A 20,601-nucleotide genomic window follows, 5' to 3' on the forward strand; every position below is an offset into this window, starting at 1 on the left:
AATCCGTCGTCCCTGATGTTTTGGCGGATGTGGAAACATCTCCTCTGATAGCCGCAACTTCCACCGGAACAGAGCGAACTTTAGTGGGTGTCAACACATAACGTAACGTGGAGCTGTCGTCTTCGTATGTTTTACCGTTATAGCGCCTTCTGCATAATAACGATAAGCCACGTGGAGCAGCGTCAACCTTTCATTTCTGTGCGTTTTTATTAAGCAAATCAATTCTAACACTTTTTAATACATAATGCATGGATGAGCTACTAAAATGCATAAGGTTATTTTGAACATTCCTTGTGTACTTGCTATTCCCCTTCGTTGTTGTGGATTTTTTAATATTCTTTACTGTTTTATTACTTATTTACTTATTTATTATACTTGTTTTTATCTTGTTTTTTACTATCGCTCTTGTTTGCACTATCCACTATGCTGCTGTAATCCTGTAAATAAAAGATGATCTTATTATATCTTATCTTATTGACTAACTCACCACTATAATTACTCACATGTCACATTAACAACAGTAAAAACATGATTACAAAGGTGAGACGTAAAAGTACTTTCTCAAGTACTATCAGTATCATTTTAAGGTTTTAGTACTTTACTTAAATTAGCCCTTTATGTGCTGCTTTATAATTATGCTCTGCTGTATTTCAGAGGAAAAATATTGTAATTTTCATAAAGCTGTAGTTACTCGTCACTTTGAGACAAAGTTTTTGTACATAAAACCGATGATGATCTTATAAAATACAACGCATTGCTTTAACAGGGCCTCTACTGTGGCCAGCTGCAAGATAAAATGCCGCTTCAAAGTAATAAATATCCAATAATGTCATATATAGATGTAATCGAATACCTTTTTTTTTTTTGCAGAATATTCTCTTGTCTTCAAATTGGTTGTTTTATCCCAAAAAAAAAGTAAATTGTTTGTATGTTTGCTTGATGAAAGACCTGAAAGATTCATTTTCCCGTCGATCATCCCGGCACTTCAGTAAACAGTCCGACATCAAACGTTTTCCCATAAAACTGGATGAAGGTATTGAAACACGTTGGCCAAACAAACATAAAACTATTTATTTTGTTTATTTCCCACTAAAGCAACAATGCAGTCAACACAGTTGCATCATCTCTGGTGTTTCTCTCTGCCTGACTGTCGTGGTGTTTCTCCTACCTGTCAGCAGATGTCGCTGGTGTATCTCGGGCAGCAGCTGCTGGAGGCGGTGCGAGGTGGACAGGATGATGATGTCAGAGCCCTGATGGCCAACGGGGCTCCGTTCACTACGGACTCGGTGAGGCTGATATGCGTTAATTATGGAATAATCTTTCAGGCTAATCCTTAATGACATGAGCACGAACCCTCACCTGCTGCCAAGAAGCAGAAATTGTCAGCTCTCAGTGTCGTTTCGGACCGAGTCACCCTGCAGTGGCAGAGCGACAGTGATGCTGAGGCGTCATATTGAGCTCAAAAGACAGGAAAAAGTAAAAGAAATATCAAGCAGACACTTACTGAAGGAAAGACAATGACACTCAGATACTCCGTTCACTCTGTACTCAGTCGTGTGCCTGCAAACGTACTTTCCTCCGGTTCAAAGAAGGTAAAACAAACTGCAATTTGCAATTCTCAGTTACACGTAACACACTGACTATACACTGCAATGTATCATGCCACATATCTGTGAAACCCATTAAACTGTACCTCGATTAATCTATTCATCGTCTGCTCTGCAAAATGTAAAACAAAATACTGAGAATTTCCTCTTAATTTCTTTAAAATGTCCTCAAATGTCAAACCTAAAAGATATTCAGTTCACGGTCACACAAGACAAACAAACGAAGCAAATCCTCAGCACTGAGAAGCAGAAAAGTGACATAAAAGCTTAATAATGAATCGATTATCAAAGTAGTAAGCCATTAATATTGAATTAATCTTAATCTCTAAATTAAATGTATTAATATTTTACACACCAGTAGTTGAATGACATCATTTGTTTTGTTGAACCTCCATTGCACCAGAATGTACAGGAGTGTTTGCTACAAGCACAGAACATTCAGTGTCTTTGTATCACTTTATTTCTTCTAATTAGCATTTCTTTTGTTTATTCAATTGTTCTGCGGATTGATAGAAGGATCGTCTCTCTGTACTTATTTATTGGAGGAGTCTACAGACACTTTCCTCTGACTCTTCTGATCACATCTATATATAACATTCATTTATAATTTACCGCTCACAGGCACCGCCGTACGCATCACTAATGGAGTTCTAATGAATGTCCTCTTCCCTGATGCCACCTGTGTCTCTACTGTACTGGAACAGATTGAAGGGTCTCAAAATGGATTGGTTTTAAAGTGGCGTTCGGTCATTCACCTGTGACACCGTGTCACATGACTTAGTGGATTCATGCCACACGATGTCTGCATTTTTTAAATAAGGTGAGAAATAGCAGCCATAAATGAAATGGACCAGATTTATCCCTCTTTTCCTAAGTAAAGCTGACTGTGTGAACGTAACGGATGATGATTTGAATGTCTATTACCTTGGGAGTGTCAACGCGGATGGATTAGCTGTCTTTTGTGCCGCAGTGTGTGACGCAGACGAACGAGACTCCTACACCAGTAATAACTACACTGCAACAACTAATGCAGGTTGTTCTTATTGACAGTTTGTGTTTACAGTAAATCTGACATGTCGTGAGAACTGGACCATTACTCGTGAAAGTCATGTAACAGCATCATTCTTTTGTTAGCATAATGTGTGGCTCTGGGGGATTCACGTAGTTTTGAGTAATCCTGTTTGTAACAGAAAGACTCGTGTTGTGGAGTTTGACAGACCAGGCAGGAAGTCTGTAGAAAGGAGCTATTGAGTTGCATTGTGAAGTGAACTTGACCCCTTAAAAAGGACTAAATGCCAGGATCTGTGGCCCTTTGCTGCATTTATTTGAACCGTTCTGTTTTCTCTCAAGAGTCCCCCAACTTTTTCGTAGTACGATACTAAACCCTTGATAGGCTCACACAGCGGCAGCCTGAAAGTCAGAGAATTGAGCTTCTGACCCAGAGATGATTGAGACTTTATCCCTCTTCAACGACCCCTGTCGAGTTTCCATTAAACACTGAGCATTAGCTGCTGTTGAACTCACTTTCAATGTGTTCGAGCAACTCTGTGAATACAAAGTTTGGGATTATTGGGTGAAAACAAAAGCTTTATCTTGAGTGAACTCGCCCTGCAGGATAAAGTTAAATAAAAATCCCCTCTAGCAGCTCCTTTACATCCCTCTCTCTCCCTCTCTCTCTCTCTCCTCTTCCTCCAGCTGGGCTCGTCGCCGCTGCATCTCGCAGCCCAGCACGGCCATCACTCCACCGCCGAGGTGCTGCTGCGTGCCGGGGTCAGCCGGGACGCCCGGACCAAAGTGGACAAGACCCCTCTTCACATGGCCGCCTCGCAGGGTCACTCCACCATAGTGGGCCTGTTAGCGCAGGTTTTTACATTTTAATATTATATACATATTCAATTAAATGTGTCAGGAACTTCCTATGTTTCTATGTGAACCAAAAAGCAATCGAACACAACAAACATATGGAGCTTGTTTCAGAGACTTAAATGACGTGTTTAAACCACGTTACACTGTTTTCAACATTGTTCAGCTCACCACACTGCACCTATCTGCCGAGTCACAGACATCTTTTCTCATCTTTTCTCGTCTCCCCCTCTGTTTCTTTTGTTTCCTTGTCTTGCCACCGGGGGGCGCCACGTGTCCGTGCAGAACGGCGCCGACATCAACGCCAAAGACATGCTGAAGATGACGCCGCTGCACTGGGCGGCCCAGCGCGGCCACAGGGAGGTGGCCGAGCTCCTGCTGAGGTACGACGCGGACGTCCACTGCCTCAGCAAGTTCGACAAGACGCCCTTCGACATAGCCATGGACGCCAGCAACACCGAGCTGATGATACTGCTACAGGTGGACGGAGGGAGGGAGGGGGGGATGGGGGTGGGGATGGGGATGGAGAGAGAGGAGAGAGACAAAGACAGAGACATACTGGGAAAGAGAGACAGAGAGAGAGACATAGACATATTGGGAGAGAGAGAGAGAGACAGAGACATACTGGGAAAGAGAGACAGAGAGAGAGACATAGACATATTGGGAGAGAGAGAGACAGAGACATATTGGGAGAGAGAGAGACAGAGAGAGAGAGACAAAGACAAAGACAGAGACATACTGGGAAAGAGAGACAGAGAGAGAGACATATTGGGAGAGAGAGAGAGCGAGAGAGAGGCATGTGAGGAGTCAGACAGACACATGAAGGATGAATGAAGACAGATATAAATGGAGGACGAGAGAATGGAAAGTGAGAAGAGACGTGAAGATGATGAGGGTAGGGAGAGGAAGAAAGTGAAGACGAAATGATGCAGGGGAAATGAATAGAGATAAGGACGGACAACTGAGAGAAAAGGAAGGGTGAGGCATGCTGGGGGGGGGGGAGGACAGAACAGCAGAGACGAGTGGACTCAGGTCATTTCTGTTTCACTTTAGTGGAAGATTATAAAGGAAGGTAACAGAGGGGGAGGAGAGAGACGGACAGATAGATGAAAGAGGGTAAGACAAGGACAGACAGATGGATGAATGAGGGGCTTGTGAGAGAGGAAGGGAAGGGGGGGGGGAGAAAAGATGTACAGAGATTAGAAGAAAGGAGGAGGGGGGGGTAAGGAGAAATGGGGGAGCCGAGGAGATTAACAAAAAGACGAAATTTAAAAAAGAGAATAAGAAGACAAAGTGTGAGACGTGCACAGTGCTCCTGTGATTTACAATAAAATACGTTTGATGTTTTCTAAGTGCGGAAAAAAAAAAAAGAAGCTCCAGTCGGACTCTCACCGGCGTTGCTATGGTTTCAGTGGCCGTGCAGACTCTCTCTCTCTGTCGGACGGCCATGTTGTTTCTCACCGTAACGCCCGCACGGAGACACCATTTCACACAGCATCGGGTCAGACGTCGCCGGTTGCGAACACAAAGAGCCCACACTGATAATCAAAATAGCAGCATTGAGGTGCAGGATTACGTTGAAACGAGTGGACGCAGTATGTTTTTGGGGAGAAACGTGATTATTTAAAGGTCAACACGCTCTCCTCACCGAGGCCTTTACGTAACACAGGTGAGTGTGGGCCTTTCAGGTGGAGCGTAGGAGGTTCTTGGTTAGATAACTCCTCTCCTTGGACAGGCCTCCTCAACAAGGACACAGATAGTAGGGCCTCCGGCTGAAAGCAGCTGCTTGACCCGTGCGAGACGGCTGCGTGCAGAAGGGCACTGACACATGTTGATGCAACATAAACACCCACAATCAGCCCACAAGGGCAGCGTTTGAAAAAGGGGGCTGAATCACAGAGAGTGCACCACGATTATGTGTTTATTATCTGAAATTAAAAAGGGATAGTGTGGAGAAGCAGGCTGGAGCAAAGCAATGTACCGCTGCCAAAACGTTCAATGTAATTTAGCCACTTACAAGAAAATCTATTTCGCTTTAAGTGAACGCTCTATTGAGAATATTTTCACTGCTTTGCCGTGCCGTCAAAACAGCTTTCCCACGGGGGACTGAAGCTGTTATCTATTCTCTCTTCAAAGCCACCAGACAGCAGTCATTTCACCTCGCAGAACACGGGAGTTGCTGCTCTACCACCAGTACAGATACACCAAATACGGTGAAAATCACTCGTGGCGTTGAAGAGAGCGAAGATGGACGCCACGGCGTGAAGCAGTGAAGATATTCTTTATCCGGTGGATGAAACACATTTTTGCTGCTGCCACACGATCCCTTTAATTTACTGCTGCGCTCTGATGAAACAAAGCACTTTGGAGAGATTGAAAGAGAAAGAGGTTGAGAGTTTTCAGACATTTAAGGTTGAGACACAGACACAAGGCCATAAAATAACAACATGGTTTCTCTTTCTTATCAAGTCTGTGCGGATGAAAGGTCGACTTCAGATGGAATCACGTCACTGCGTCACTGAAACTGAACCATCAGTGGATGAACAATAAAACAACAAAGAATTCTCCGACACATATTGCGGCCGTCATATTTCATCCACCATTAACCACGCGATGACTTCGGAAAACGAGAGAGTCGTACCATCGATGAAATGATTCCCAAGACGATCACAGATCAGATTCACCTTCTTCGGGGCGTTTGAACCCCCCCAAAAAAACCTGTTTTCACTGAGACTCTTTCTAATAGAAGTGGTTAAAAGTGTCGGTTTCAGTCACAGAACACCGATGCTATCTACTTTCTTATCTTGTGTGTAAACCTTTTTATCTTCGGTCAGATGAAACAATTGGAAGGATCCTATTTTATACATCACGGTGTTTCAGCGTTTCATTCCATTTTGTGGCCGTTGTTATCTGATTGGATTACACATTCATCTAAAATGTAATAAGAGATCAGAAATTGTATTATGTACCACTTTCTTCCTCAAAACTGCATTTAAATATCAATTAAAAGAGGAGGGAAGCATTACTGGGTCCATAAAGTCTAAATTTACAATTATTTTTTAACAGCAGGGCGGCTGAAACTCTGAGAGCCGGTCAAAATTATTCTGCTTTTTTATAATCTTAACACGTGGCGTCGACCTGCAGTTCACGTTAGCCATCTCTGCGATAACTCGGCCAATGACTGGGGCTGTGCGGTCCGTGTACGCTTTGATAGTTTGTTTATTGTAACCAGTGTAGCATGAAAGCATGGTGGGATTAACAAACTAGCTAGCTAACCCTAGCCTTACGAGTGGAGACTTCCTCGTCCTCTCATGTTGGACTGAGTGTTATCAGTGTTGTGTTTACAGCTAGTTTCAGTTGCCCACAAATAGCCAAAAAAGTCAGTTATTGCCGGTTTAAGCACTTTCAACTTTTCTGTTTTGGGTTTGTGCAGAATTGTAGTTCTTGAATTGGGTCACATATGATTTCATTTGAAGTGTTCTCACTCTTTTATGAAGTCTTTTAACTGCAACAGAGCTCAATATAACCGCAACTCTTGTTGTGTGTGTGTGTGTGTGCGCACACAGGACGGCATGCAGAACCAGGTGAACGTCGAGCCAGAGTCCCACTACATCATCCGTGCTGGTGGGCTGGTCAACCTCTCAGAGCTGGTCAACGCCACCAGGACCAGCGCAGGTAGGCCGCACACGTGATTATCCACCAGTTGTGTTTAGGTGCAAAGATAAAGTACAAAAAATGAAGTGACAAAAATTATGAATAAACAGCAGATGGAAGCTCAAGAGACTTACTGTGTTGTCCATCTTAAACATCTGGACTGGACACCACCATCTAGAACAGAACAGTTGTTAATTTAGGAATTTCGTTAATCATCCACGGAGTGTCTGAAAAAGTCCTATGCGGCGGCTGCTCCCTAACAATACAAGCCTACCGTTGTCTGCAGGCAAGTCAGAGGACGCCGTGGCTGCCGAGTCGGTGGAAACAACCATTCGGCATGTGGTGGGCGACGGCGGGCAGAGGGTCATCACCATCGTGACGGACCAACATGGCAACCTGCACCCGGCGTCCCTGGGCCAGCAGCTCTTCTTCACCCTGCAGGGGCAACAGAGTGAGTGGGCGACTCAGTGCTCTGGAACACCGATGAGGACCTAGCTGAGAATAGGGATGCATTGACGTCATAAATACAGATAGTTTCTATTAAAAAAAAGCAGCAATATACCAAAATACAGCTAGTTCGAATATTACAACTCTGCAGACTTCACACACAGACACTGCTGCTAAGACAAGCTGTTTGTGCTTACTTGCATTAAATTCAAAATGTATTTAGGAGATGCAAGTCACTGAAGCCGTTATACATTCTCTCTTCAAAGCCTCAAGACTCCTTTGACGTTTCACCTCTCAGAACACGGAAGCCGCTGGTCTACCGCTGCACAGAATAATCAGTTAGTTAATTTTTATTGTGTGACTTTGGTGTTTTAAAGGGTTAGTTCGAATTCACCAGAGTCCCACAATAACACAAACAAACTAGCTGATAGAGGCAGAGGTAGACCAGCAGCTTCTGTGTTCTGCGAGGTGAAATTATTTATATAAATATGACATTTTTGTCAATGGAGTCTTGTGGCTTTGAAGAGAGAATAGATGGATACAACTGCTTCAGTTCCCCTACAGAAGGGGATGTCTGACGGCAAAGTAAAGCGGTTTAATTTCAAATACAGCTTTCACTTAAACTGATATTGACTAACTGATATTGGCTAAAATGAGTATACATATATATTTTGCTGCTGCCGCCGTGCTACACCATCTACTGACTGTGGATAAGAACCTCATACAACTCTGAACTATCCCTTTAAGTTGTTTATTGTAAGAACAGGTAGGTGGGTGTTGCCGAATCAAAGATAGAAAGTATAACAGAAAGATTTCTTACAGGATCAAGACTTTTTGTCTGAAACAAAAAGAAAAATAGAAAATCTAATCATGCACTGACTGTTCACGATGTTTTGCGGTTGCAGTGGTTGCTTTGCCAGCCAGCGCGATCGCAGAGGAGGTGGTCGTGGAGGAGCCTCAGCAGGCCACGCCCACACGCAAGAGGAAGACTGACCCCGCAGCCAATCACATCAGCCCGACAGACAAGGTAAGCCAGGAGGACTGAGGTACATATCAGCTGTTTGAACCTTTTATGTACTGGGATTATTATACGACTCATTTAAAGCGTAACTTTATGTATGTACTTTATTACTGTCTATAAATTCAGCTGAAAGGTCCCATGTATCCGACTCAGTTCTTAAAAACTTCAGCCACAGCTTGTCATTCAAAGTAATGAAACACAAATGTAGTGGAACATAGTGCTACATTGGTATTTTAAATTCCCACACAACCAACTCTGCTATCTTACAACATCTTGAGTTGTCATACGTTTATATTTATGTTACTTAGTCATGAACCTGTGAATAGTTCCCGTCTTTACTACATATGAACGTGGCGTATAAGTTGAAAGCTTCCATGTTGACACAATGTAATTTTGACTCTGGTTAAAGCTCATTGTAATCAACATTAAAACAGTTTACACATACTTCTTTGGAGCTATTCAGTCCTTTAATATCATGCACCTAAACAGAGCCACTGTGGACAATTACCTGTTTACTTTTTGTTTGTTGTAAAAAATAAAAGAATGAGCGCATTTCAGTTCATTCAACTGTGGAAAATGTCATTTTGTTGGATGCTTTAACCGCTGATTTGTTTGTTTTATTTCCAGAAGGTCAAAGAAAGCCGCGAACAGCTGGAGCGCCAGCTGCAGGAAGCCAATCTTAAAGCCCAGGAGTACCAGCAGCAGCTCCTGCAGAAGGAGCAGGAGGCCGAGCAGTATCGCCTTAAGCTGGAGCAGGCCATAGCCACCAGCAACAGCAGAATCAACAACGGCAACGATGCGGCGACGGACACCTTGAACGACGGCGCCACAGTGAAGCAGGAGCAGGAGGAGGAGCAGGAGGAGGAGGAGGAGGAGGAGGAGGAGGAGATGATGGTACAGGAGCAGGTAGAGATGACAGAGGAAGCCGGAACAACAGAGGTGGAAGAAGAGGAGAGGGAAGACGGGAAGGTGGAGGAAGAGGTCATCCGTGAACTTCCAGAAGATGCAATTCTTGCGAATGAGCGCGAGCTGGACGTCGAGGTCGATGCAACACACAAGTCTTCCCCCGGTCGGCGAGGCCGAGGGAGAAGTAGAGGGAGAGGCAGAGGGGGACGCAGACACTAGCTGACGAGTTTTGCTATAATCTATTTAATTCATTTTATAAACTTTTGTAAAAAAAAATTGTAGAAGACTTTTGTAAATATGTCCACGTTTTCATATGGCACAAACTTTAGATCTGCATCTCTTTATAGGACTTTACATCGAGCACACGCTGAGCCTGGAGAGGACATTCGGCATCATCATGGACTCACTTCTTCACTTGTTTATCTCTTTGTGGTTCTCAGCTCCGGCTGTAATTTCATTATAGACTCCAAACTGAATGGTAGCTGAGCTAGGTGTAGTGCTAGCTAAAGAATTCACCTTTTTAAGTGTGTAAATTCATTCATTCTGTGTCGTATTTTGTAAACTTTAAAAGTGCAATGTGTCTGATCTGGCCTAACGAATAGGGGGCAGCATTTCACATCTACGACTGGGTCCAGCCATCTAAATTCATCAGTTAAAAAGCTAATTACTAACTAACAGCGGGATTTCTGGGTTTCGTCTACGGACCAGAGAAGTACTATTGTGACTATTGAGCAGCTCTACTTGTTCGTCCTCTCATGTCGGCAACACTTTAACCTCTTCGGGTTCTGTTGATAATGTTAGGCAGATCTTACACGTTGCTCCTTTTAAGTATTTTTTTTGTGTTTACATTACTTTTGTTAAAACAGGATTTGGGCCCTCAGACTGTGACGTGTCGCTCGGTGAATGTGCCTCAGTGGCGGTGCACGGTACGGTCAGAGATAATCATGAAGCAATTACAGTAAGAGCCCTTCATGCTCTCTTATCCAGGGTGACCTGCGGTGAGCAGATAGGAGCTCAGTGTCGGGCACAAAGGACACTTCAGCAGAATGCACGGCCAGTGGACGGACAGACTTTATCTTTTCTGGGAATCAAACCTGTGACCTTTGTACATTTAGAGCAGCCGCCGGCCACTCAGTTCTTTTACTGTGTAATGTTGTGGGTTCGATATGAGTTAGAACGAGACAGATCTGAAGGGGAAAACAGAACGGGGATGACAAATGACATTTCGATGTTAATTGTTTTCGACATGTTTACATGGCAGTTTTCACAAATGTCTTTTGGGAGCAGCAGTAGTGCCATCATCGACGAGGACAAATTAGCCAAGCCGGTTTTCAGGGTTTTTGAGCAAAAAAACATTTTGATTAAACAGCCTTCTTTAGTCTTTGTCCGCTGAGGAGAAAGTGCAGCGATCAATAACATGAGCTTGATTGTTTCTTTTGTCTTCTATTAATTATACAACCCATCTTCTCAGTGTTGAAGCTGTCAGGGGACATTTGTTTACTTGTTTACACTTAAGAGCTTTATTCATCAGAATATCTTGTTTTTTGAAGTTTGTAAAAAGGAATAATGTATTTTTTGTCTGTTGTTTTTGTCATTGAGGCAATAAAAGGCACCCCCAAAAAAGAAATAGTGTACTCTTGTGCTCATTAAATGTTGTTAAGTGATTTTGTGGTTGTTTTAATTAGAGAGACACGTTTTGGGAAATAAAAATGAGAAGAAATAGTATTTAATAATTTAAATGGTTTTGTATCTAGAATATTTAAAACAATAAAACATTATTTTATACATTTCAATAAAATGCTCTTAATGTTCTTGTATCTTCATCTCCCAACACTTACTAGTTATTATGTGCATGTGGAGTTATAATTTATGTAAATGTTCCATTTGGTTTCTGTACCGCAGCCAGTGGAAGCATTTATTCTCCAGCTGCCCAGGCGAAAAATAAGTATGAAAAGTATATTTAGGGCCCGAGCACCGACAACGTCGGGTCCGCGAGGTCCCTATTGTATCTGTAGGAATTATTATTATACCCTATGATGAAAAACCGTTTAAGGGTATCTGACATGTCCCCAACCTCCCCATATTTGGCGAGCATATCGGGACTGCGGGAAATTTTGATATTTTATGGGTCCAATGCTCGAGCATACAAAATTACTCGCTAGCGCCACCTAGATAATGGAAAGGCAAGCCCCAACAGCCCGTATGTCCAAATTACTTAAGATTTTACAGACATGAGCAACTGAATGAGTTCTACAAAAAATCCTCTTGGGACCCTAAGCTCCGCCTACCAAAATTTTCCACCATTTTGAATTTTGTAAAAAAAGAAAAAAAATCACTTCTCCTAGACCCTGGGTCTGATTGGTACCAAATTTGCTGTGAATCATTATTGGATATATATCATCAAAAGTTATGAAAAGTTTCTTGATATCTTATTGCATTAAGAATATATGGACCAATGAATTTCATGAGGAGTTGGCCTTCTACAGCAATATATATAACTTCAAAACCATGTGGCTTATCATCACGAAATCTGTAGCATATGTTCACATTGTGTCCTGTAACATACCCTCACATTTTTATTCCATACAACCACTAGGGGCCAATGCAGTAATACTCTCATTTCTTTGCATTTTTCGGCATTTTTCATAGTTTTCAGGCATTGTACTTTAACGAACTCCTCCCACAGAATTTATACAATCAACTTCAAATTTGGTCTAGATGATCTAAAGACATTAATGATGAAAAGTTACTGAAATGGTGTACTGACATTGAACGACCTTCGTTTTATGTGGCGCCCATGTCAGGCACATTTCGTGCCGTTCGCCATGAAAGAGGAAGTTGTTGTAACTACAAGGTACTTTATTCAATCTGCCCCAAACTTGTTTTGCATGATGCTGGTCCAGGCCTGAACACATCTCCATGCCAACATTTTCACAAAGTCATAGCGCCACCTACTGGCACAAGGAAATGACAAGTTTTATACTTTGATGTACTTCGACTAGAAAGTTGCCCAGATCACTCTCAAATATGGTAAGGTAATTTGTAAGACAATGATGATGCTTCATCATGAATATTGTGAGTTGTCGTTAAACGCTGTTGCCGTGGCAACGCGTCATTCGCCATGAAAAATGAAGCTTATTTTTCTGTGGCTTAGGATGCTCAACAAGCCTTGGAACTTTGCACAGGTGTCATAGGTGATGGAAATAAATATTTCATATGGCGTTTTGGCTTGACCCTTTCAAATTGCCTCGATAGCGCCCCCTACAAATATTCAAAAACGCAGCCCCAGCGCTACGTTTGACCTACATGTATGCAATTTTGTAGGCACGTGTATCATATGAAGACATAAAAAAAAATGTCGTGGGACCATGCTCTAAAATTAACGGAAAGTCGGCCATTTTGATTTTTGTGTGAATTTTCCCATGCTTTCTAGTCGCTATCCTTTAACAAACTCCTCCTAGGGACTTTGTCAGATCGACTTCAAATTTGGTCAGTATAATCTAAAGACTGTTGCAATTAAAAGTTACTAAAAGTTATACGTTTGCTGGAGTGGCGTAGCCGTGGCATGGCGGCCATTTTAAGTGATTCGCCGTTAAACAAGCTGATGTAACTCCACTGGACTTGCTCAAATCTGTCCCAAACTTCCAGGCATTGTACTTTAACGAACTCCTCCCACAGAATTCATACAATCAACTTTAAATTTGGTCAAGATGATCTAAAGACATTAATGATGAAAAGTTACTGAAATGGTGTACTGACATTGAACGACCTTCATTTTATGTGGCGCCCATGTCAGGCACATTTCGTGCCGTTCGCCATGAAAGAGGAAGTTGCTACAAGGTACTTTATTCAATATGCCCCAAACTAGTTTTGCATGATGCTGGTCCAGGCCTGAACACATCTCCATGCCAACATTTTCACAAAGTCATAGCGCCACCTACTGGCACAAGGAAGGTGCCATAGGTGATGGAAATAAATATTTCATATGGCTTTTTGGCTGGACCCTTTCAAACAAACTGTGTTCAGTGAATTATGTGCAAATGCAGTAAAGAAAAGAATTTAATGATGAAACCCAATTGTGTTTTTTCAGTTTGTTCTACTGGGGTTAAAGTCGAAAAACAGTCAAAAAAGTCATTCAATCAGGAGAGACTTCATTAGAATTTCACAATAATTTATTACACATTGTACAAATGTGAATAGTGCAACGTCTTTGGCGATTGGACTCCATCCTGAAGGAAGACAATCGATGTTGATGAAGGGAGTTGCTGCGGAGTTATAAACAGCATAGTATAGGATGTCGAAAAAAGTCATGAAAAAGTCAGTGTACCATGTCGAAAAGTCATAACTTTACTTAAGTTACTTTACTTTTAAAGTTACTTTTTTTGTTACTTTACTTTTAAAGTTACTTTTTTAGTTACTTTACTTTTTTAGTTACTTTACTTTTAAAGTTACTTTTTTAGTTACTTTACTTTTTAGTTACTTTTTTAGTTAATGTACTTTTAAAGTTACTTTACTTTTAAAGTTACTTTTTTAGTTACTTTACTTTTAAAGTTACTTTTTTAGTTACTTTACTTTTTTAGTTACTTTTAAAGTTACTTTACTTTTAAAGTTACTTTTTTAGTTACTTTACTTTTTTAGTTACTTTTTTAGTTACTTTACTTTTAAAGTAACTTTTTTAGTTACTTTACTTTTAAAGTTACTTTTTTAGTTACTTTACTTTTTTAGTTACTTTTTTAGTTACTTTACTTTTTTAGTTACTTTTAAAGTTACTTTACTTTTTTAGTTACTTTTTTAGTTACTTTACTTTTAAAGTTACTTTTTTAGTTACTTTACTTTTTTAGTTACTTTACTTTTTTAGTTACTTTTTTAGTTACTTTACTTTTTTAGTTACTTTTTTAGTTACTTTACTTTTTTAGTTACTTTTAAAGTTACTTTACTTTTTTAGTTACTTTTTTAGTTACTTTACTTTTAAAGTTACTTTTTTAGTTACTTTACTTTTAAAGTTACTTTTTTAGTTACTTTACTTTTTTAGTTACTTTTAAAGTTACTTTACTTTTTTAGTTACTTTACTTTTAAAGTTACTTTTTTAGTTACTTTACTTTTAAAGTTACTTTTTTAGTTACTTTATTTCTATTTGAAAAACTCTTATTCCGTATCCCTGTAGTGTTGATTCAGAGTAAGCACTGCATTAATTACAACACCTTGCACATTTGGAAAACCAAAACTACACATATCTTTAATTTCAACCAACATATAAACAGTACAGTACACTACCTTACAGGTTTGGCGAATAGAAGTCTGTGTTCAGTGCATAATGTGCATGGCATGGGAGATGCCCTCGTCAACAGGCTCGTTATTTCCGTTAGCGATGACCTCACCCTATCAACCTTGATGATTTGGAACTTCTGCGTGATATCAGCTGGGTCGGAAGGCAACCTGGACCGGCCAGAGACGAAATGGAGGAAAAGCACTCGCTCCTCATTGGTGAACTCCTCCAGGCTACCTAATGTTCATCAGGCCTTATCCCGCCTTTCTGTCCTGCTGTAAAACTGTCACCTTACTCTCCTGATATCAAAGCCTTTTTGTACTACTGCACCTGACCTGCATATAGTTTGATTTATTTTAGGTACTGAAGTTGTAAAAGTTCCTTTTAAAAGAAAATGCCTTTTGTAAATAGTAATTACTGCAATTTAAATATTTTCCTTTATTGTTTTTATATTATGCATATAAGAACATGAAAGTGTATTTTATTACAGACGTATTGTTTTTACCTTGTTTTCATCGGTCAGTTTATGTATTGGATGCTTCTGGACTTCCGTGTGTTCAGTGAATTATGTGCAAATCCAGTAAAGAAAAGAATTTAATGATGAAACCCAATTGTGTTTTTTCAGTTTGTTCTACTGGGGTTTGTTGTGAAAAAACTTCGTAGAGACAACGGAGAAAGTCAATTTATAGTTTAGTTAATCAAATGCTTTATTTCAAGCTCAAACGGAGTATTATATTCCGGCAGTTATACGTGCACGGACCTAACAACCAACACCCAACATAGAGTTGAGACATTCGTAAAAAGGCGCTTGTAACAGAGTGCGCTGACGTATTTAAGGTTCTCCTTAGTGGAGCCTCATAGGTCAAAATCATAGGTGCAGGCGGAGCTGGGTTTAGAGCAGCGGCCTGGTTGGAGCACTGAGCATTGTCCCGCCCACACTGGCTCACGTCCATTGATTGTTGTCATCTGTCAGTGTGTGTGCATGTTGTCGAGTGCATAGATGCAATTTCGGCAAGGGCACTGTTCCGCTGTGATTACTAGACAATGTGTTCCTGTTTCTAGTGTGATATGTGATGGCCTTTGCCCTAATCACACGTTGATCACAAGGGCTGTATGCTGACAGCCAATGTATGTTGATCACAAGGGCTGTATGCTGACAGCAAATGTATGTGTGTGTGTGTGTGTGTCAGACATTTCCTCCTTTATGTGCCACTTAATAAACTATCTTTCAAACTTAGAGGCTCTTACTTGCCCTGACGTAATTTCAAACCTTCTACTCAGTGTTTCCCACATTATACAATAAATGCCTGTTTATATGCTTATATACGTGTGTGATTGCGTGCTTGGCTGCATATATTTATTTCCATGACAGGTTAAAGTCGAAAAACAGTCAAAAAAGTCATTCAATCAGGAGAGACTTCATTAGAATTTCACAATAATTTATTACACATTGTACAAATGTGAATAGTGCAACGTCTTTGGCGATTGGACTCCATCCTGAAGGAAGACAATCGATGTTGATGAAGGGAGTTGCTGCGGAGTTATAAACAGCATAGTATAGGATGTCGAAAAAAGTCATGAAAAAGTCAGTGTACCATGTCGAAAAGTCATAACTTTACTTAAGTTACTTTATTTTTAAAGTTGCTTCTTTAGTTACTTTACTTTTAAAGTTACTTTTTTAGTTACTTTACTTTTTTAGTTACTTTACTTTTAAAGTTACTTTTTAGTTACTTTACTTTTTAGTTACTTTTTTAGTTAATTTACTTTTAAAGTTACTTTACTTTTAAAGTTACTTTTTTAGTTACTTTACTTTTTTAGTTACTTTTTTAGTTACTTTACTTTTAAAGTTACTTTTTTAGTTACTTTACTTTTTTAGTTACTTTTAAAGTTACTTTACTTTTAAAGTTACTTTTTTAGTTACTTTACTTTTTTAGTTACTTTTTTAGTTACTTTACTTTTAAAGTTACTTTTTTAGTTACTTTACTTTTAAAGTTACTTTTTTAGTTACTTTACTTTTTTAGTTACTTTTAAAGTTACTTTACTTTTAAAGTTACTTTTTTAGTTACTTTACTTTTTAAGTTACTTTTTTAGTTACTTTACTTTATTAGTTACTTTTTTAGTTACTTTACTTTTAAAGTTACTTTTTTAGTTAGTTTACTTTTTTAGTTACTTTTAAAGTTACTTTACTTTTAAAGTTACTTTTTTAGTTACTTTACTTTTAAAGTTACTTTTTTAGTTACTTTACTTTTAAAGTTACTTTTTTAGTTACTTTACTTTTTTAGTTACTTTTTTAGTTACTTTATTTCTATTTGAAAAACTCTTATTCCGTATCCCTGTAGTGTTGATTCAGAGTAAGCACTGCATTAATTACAACACCTTGCACATTTGGAAAACCAAAACTACACATATCTTTAATTTCAACCAACATATAAACAGTACAGTACACTACCTTACAGGTTTGGCGAATAGAAGTCTGTGTTCAGTGCATAATGTGCATGGCATGGGAGATGCCCTCGTCAACAGGCTCGTTATTTCCGTTAGCGATGACCTCACCCTATCAACCTTGATGATTTGGAACTTCTGCGTGATATCAGCTGGGTCGGAAGGCAACCTGGACCGGCCAGAGACGAAACGGAGGAAAAGCACTCGCTCCTCATTGGTGAACTCCTCCAGGCTACCTAATGTTCATCAGGCCTTATCCCGCCTTTCTGTCCTGCTGTAAAACTGTCACCTTACTCTCCTGATATCAAAGCCTTTTTGTACTACTGCACCTGACCTGCATATAGTTTGATTTATTTTAGGTACTGAAGTTGTAAAAGTTCCTTTTAAAAGAAAATGCCTTTTGTAAATAGTAATTACTGCAATTTAAATATTTTCCTTTATTGTTTTTATATTATGCATATAAGAACATGAAAGTGTATTTTATTACAGACGTATTGTTTTTACCTTGTTTTCATCGGTCAGTTTATGTATTGGATGCTTCTGGACTTCCGTGTGTTCAGTGAATTATGTGCAAATCCAGTAAAGAAAAGAATTTAATGATGAAACCCAATTGTGTTTTTTCAGTTTGTTCTACTGGGGTTTGTTGTGAAAAAACTTCGTAGAGACAACGGAGAAAGTCAATTTATAGTTTAGTTAATCAAATGCTTTATTTCAAGCTCAAACGGAGTATTATATTCCGGCAGTTATACGTGCACGGACCTAACAACCAACACCCAACATAGAGTTGAGACATTCGTAAAAAGGCGCTTGTAACAGAGTGCGCTGACGTATTTAAGGTTCTCCTTAGTGGAGCCTCATAGGTCAAAATCATAGGTGCAGGCGGAGCTGGGTTTAGAGCAGCGGCCTGGTTGGAGCACTGAGCATTGTCCCGCCCACACTGGCTCACGTCCATTGATTGTTGTCATCTGTCAGTGTGTGTGCATGTTGTCGAGTGCATAGATGCAATTTCGGCAAGGGCACTGTTCCGCTGTGATTACTAGACAATGTGTTCCTGTTTCTAGTGTGATATGTGATGGCCTTTGCCCTAATCACACGTTGATCACAAGGGCTGTATGCTGACAGCCAATGTATGTTGATCACAAGGGCTGTATGCTGACAGCAAATGTATGTGTGTGTGTGTGTGTGTCAGACATTTCCTCCTTTATGTGCCACTTAATAAACTATCTTTCAAACTTAGAGGCTCTTACTTGCCCTGACGTAATTTCAAACCTTCTACTCAGTGTTTCCCACATTATACAATAAATGCCTGTTTATATGCTTATATACGTGTGTGATTGCGTGCTTGGCTGCATATATTTATTTCCATGACAGGTTAAAGTCGAAAAACAGTCAAAAAAGTCATTCAATCAGGAGAGACTTCATTAGAATTTCACAATAATTTATTACACATTGTACAAATGTGAATAGTGCAACGTCTTTGGCGATTGGACTCCATCCTGAAGGAAGACAATCGATGTTGATGAAGGGAGTTGCTGCGGAGTTATAAACAGCATAGTATAGGATGTCGAAAAAAGTCATGAAAAAGTCAGTGTACCATGTCGAAAAGTCATAACTTTACTTAAGTTACTTTATTTTTAAAGTTGCTTCTTTAGTTACTTTACTTTTAAAGTTACTTTTTTAGTTACTTTACTTTTTTAGTTACTTTACTTTTAAAGTTACTTTTTAGTTACTTTACTTTTTAGTTACTTTTTTAGTTAATTTACTTTTAAAGTTACTTTACTTTTAAAGTTACTTTTTTAGTTACTTTACTTTTTTAGTTACTTTTTTAGTTACTTTACTTTTAAAGTTACTTTTTTAGTTACTTTACTTTTTTAGTTACTTTTAAAGTTACTTTACTTTTAAAGTTACTTTTTTAGTTACTTTACTTTTTTAGTTACTTTTTTAGTTACTTTACTTTTAAAGTTACTTTTTTAGTTACTTTACTTTTAAAGTTACTTTTTTAGTTACTTTACTTTTTTAGTTACTTTTAAAGTTACTTTACTTTTAAAGTTACTTTTTTAGTTACTTTACTTTTTAAGTTACTTTTTTAGTTACTTTACTTTATTAGTTACTTTTTTAGTTACTTTACTTTTAAAGTTACTTTTTTAGTTAGTTTACTTTTTTAGTTACTTTTAAAGTTACTTTACTTTTAAAGTTACTTTTTTAGTTACTTTACTTTTAAAGTTACTTTTTTAGTTACTTTACTTTTAAAGTTACTTTTTTAGTTACTTTACTTTTTTAGTTACTTTTTTAGTTACTTTATTTCTATTTGAAAAACTCTTATTCCGTATCCCTGTAGTGTTGATTCAGAGTAAGCACTGCATTAATTACAACACCTTGCACATTTGGAAAACCAAAACTACACATATCTTTAATTTCAACCAACATATAAACAGTACAGTACACTACCTTACAGGTTTGGCGAATAGAAGTCTGTGTTCAGTGCATAATGTGCATGGCATGGGAGATGCCCTCGTCAACAGGCTCGTTATTTCCGTTAGCGATGACCTCACCCTATCAACCTTGATGATTTGGAACTTCTGCGTGATATCAGCTGGGTCGGAAGGCAACCTGGACCGGCCAGAGACGAAACGGAGGAAAAGCACTCGCTCCTCATTGGTGAACTCCTCCAGGCTACCTAATGTTCATCAGGCCTTATCCCGCCTTTCTGTCCTGCTGTAAAACTGTCACCTTACTCTCCTGATATCAAAGCCTTTTTGTACTACTGCACCTGACCTGCATATAGTTTGATTTATTTTAGGTACTGAAGTTGTAAAAGTTCCTTTTAAAAGAAAATGCCTTTTGTAAATAGTAATTACTGCAATTTAAATATTTTCCTTTATTGTTTTTATATTATGCATATAAGAACATGAAAGTGTATTTTATTACAGACGTATTGTTTTTACCTTGTTTTCATCGGTCAGTTTATGTATTGGATGCTTCTGGACTTCCGTGTGTTCAGTGAATTATGTGCAAATCCAGTAAAGAAAAGAATTTAATGATGAAACCCAATTGTGTTTTTTCAGTTTGTTCTACTGGGGTTTGTTGTGAAAAAACTTCGTAGAGACAACGGAGAAAGTCAATTTATAGTTTAGTTAATCAAATGCTTTATTTCAAGCTCAAACGGAGTATTATATTCCGGCAGTTATACGTGCACGGACCTAACAACCAACACCCAACATAGAGTTGAGACATTCGTAAAAAGGCGCTTGTAACAGAGTGCGCTGACGTATTTAAGGTTCTCCTTAGTGGAGCCTCATAGGTCAAAATCATAGGTGCAGGCGGAGCTGGGTTTAGAGCAGCGGCCTGGTTGGAGCACTGAGCATTGTCCCGCCCACACTGGCTCACGTCCATTG

The 20,601-nt window shown here is 39.3% G+C and overlaps 1 protein-coding gene across 1 annotated transcript; it reads left to right on the forward strand.

Annotated features, from left to right (window-relative positions):
• Positions 1-1,178: 1,178 nt before the first annotated feature.
• LOC306699735 (GA-binding protein subunit beta-2-like) lies at positions 1,179-9,950 on the forward strand (the record flags this gene model as incomplete). Its single annotated transcript, XM_079164456.1, has 8 exons — positions 1,179-1,286; positions 3,303-3,470; positions 3,756-3,950; positions 7,037-7,145; positions 7,411-7,575; positions 8,477-8,598; positions 9,220-9,498; positions 9,939-9,950. The coding sequence occupies 8 exons, from the start codon at positions 1,179-1,181 to the stop codon at positions 9,948-9,950; spliced, it is 1,158 nt and encodes a 385-aa protein (XP_079020582.1).
• Positions 9,951-20,601: the final 10,651 nt, after the last annotated feature.

The sequence above is a fragment of the Pholis gunnellus genome (genome assembly GCF_910591455.1).
Source record: "Pholis gunnellus genome assembly, chromosome: 8".
Lineage (NCBI taxonomy): Eukaryota > Metazoa > Chordata > Actinopteri > Perciformes > Pholidae > Pholis > Pholis gunnellus.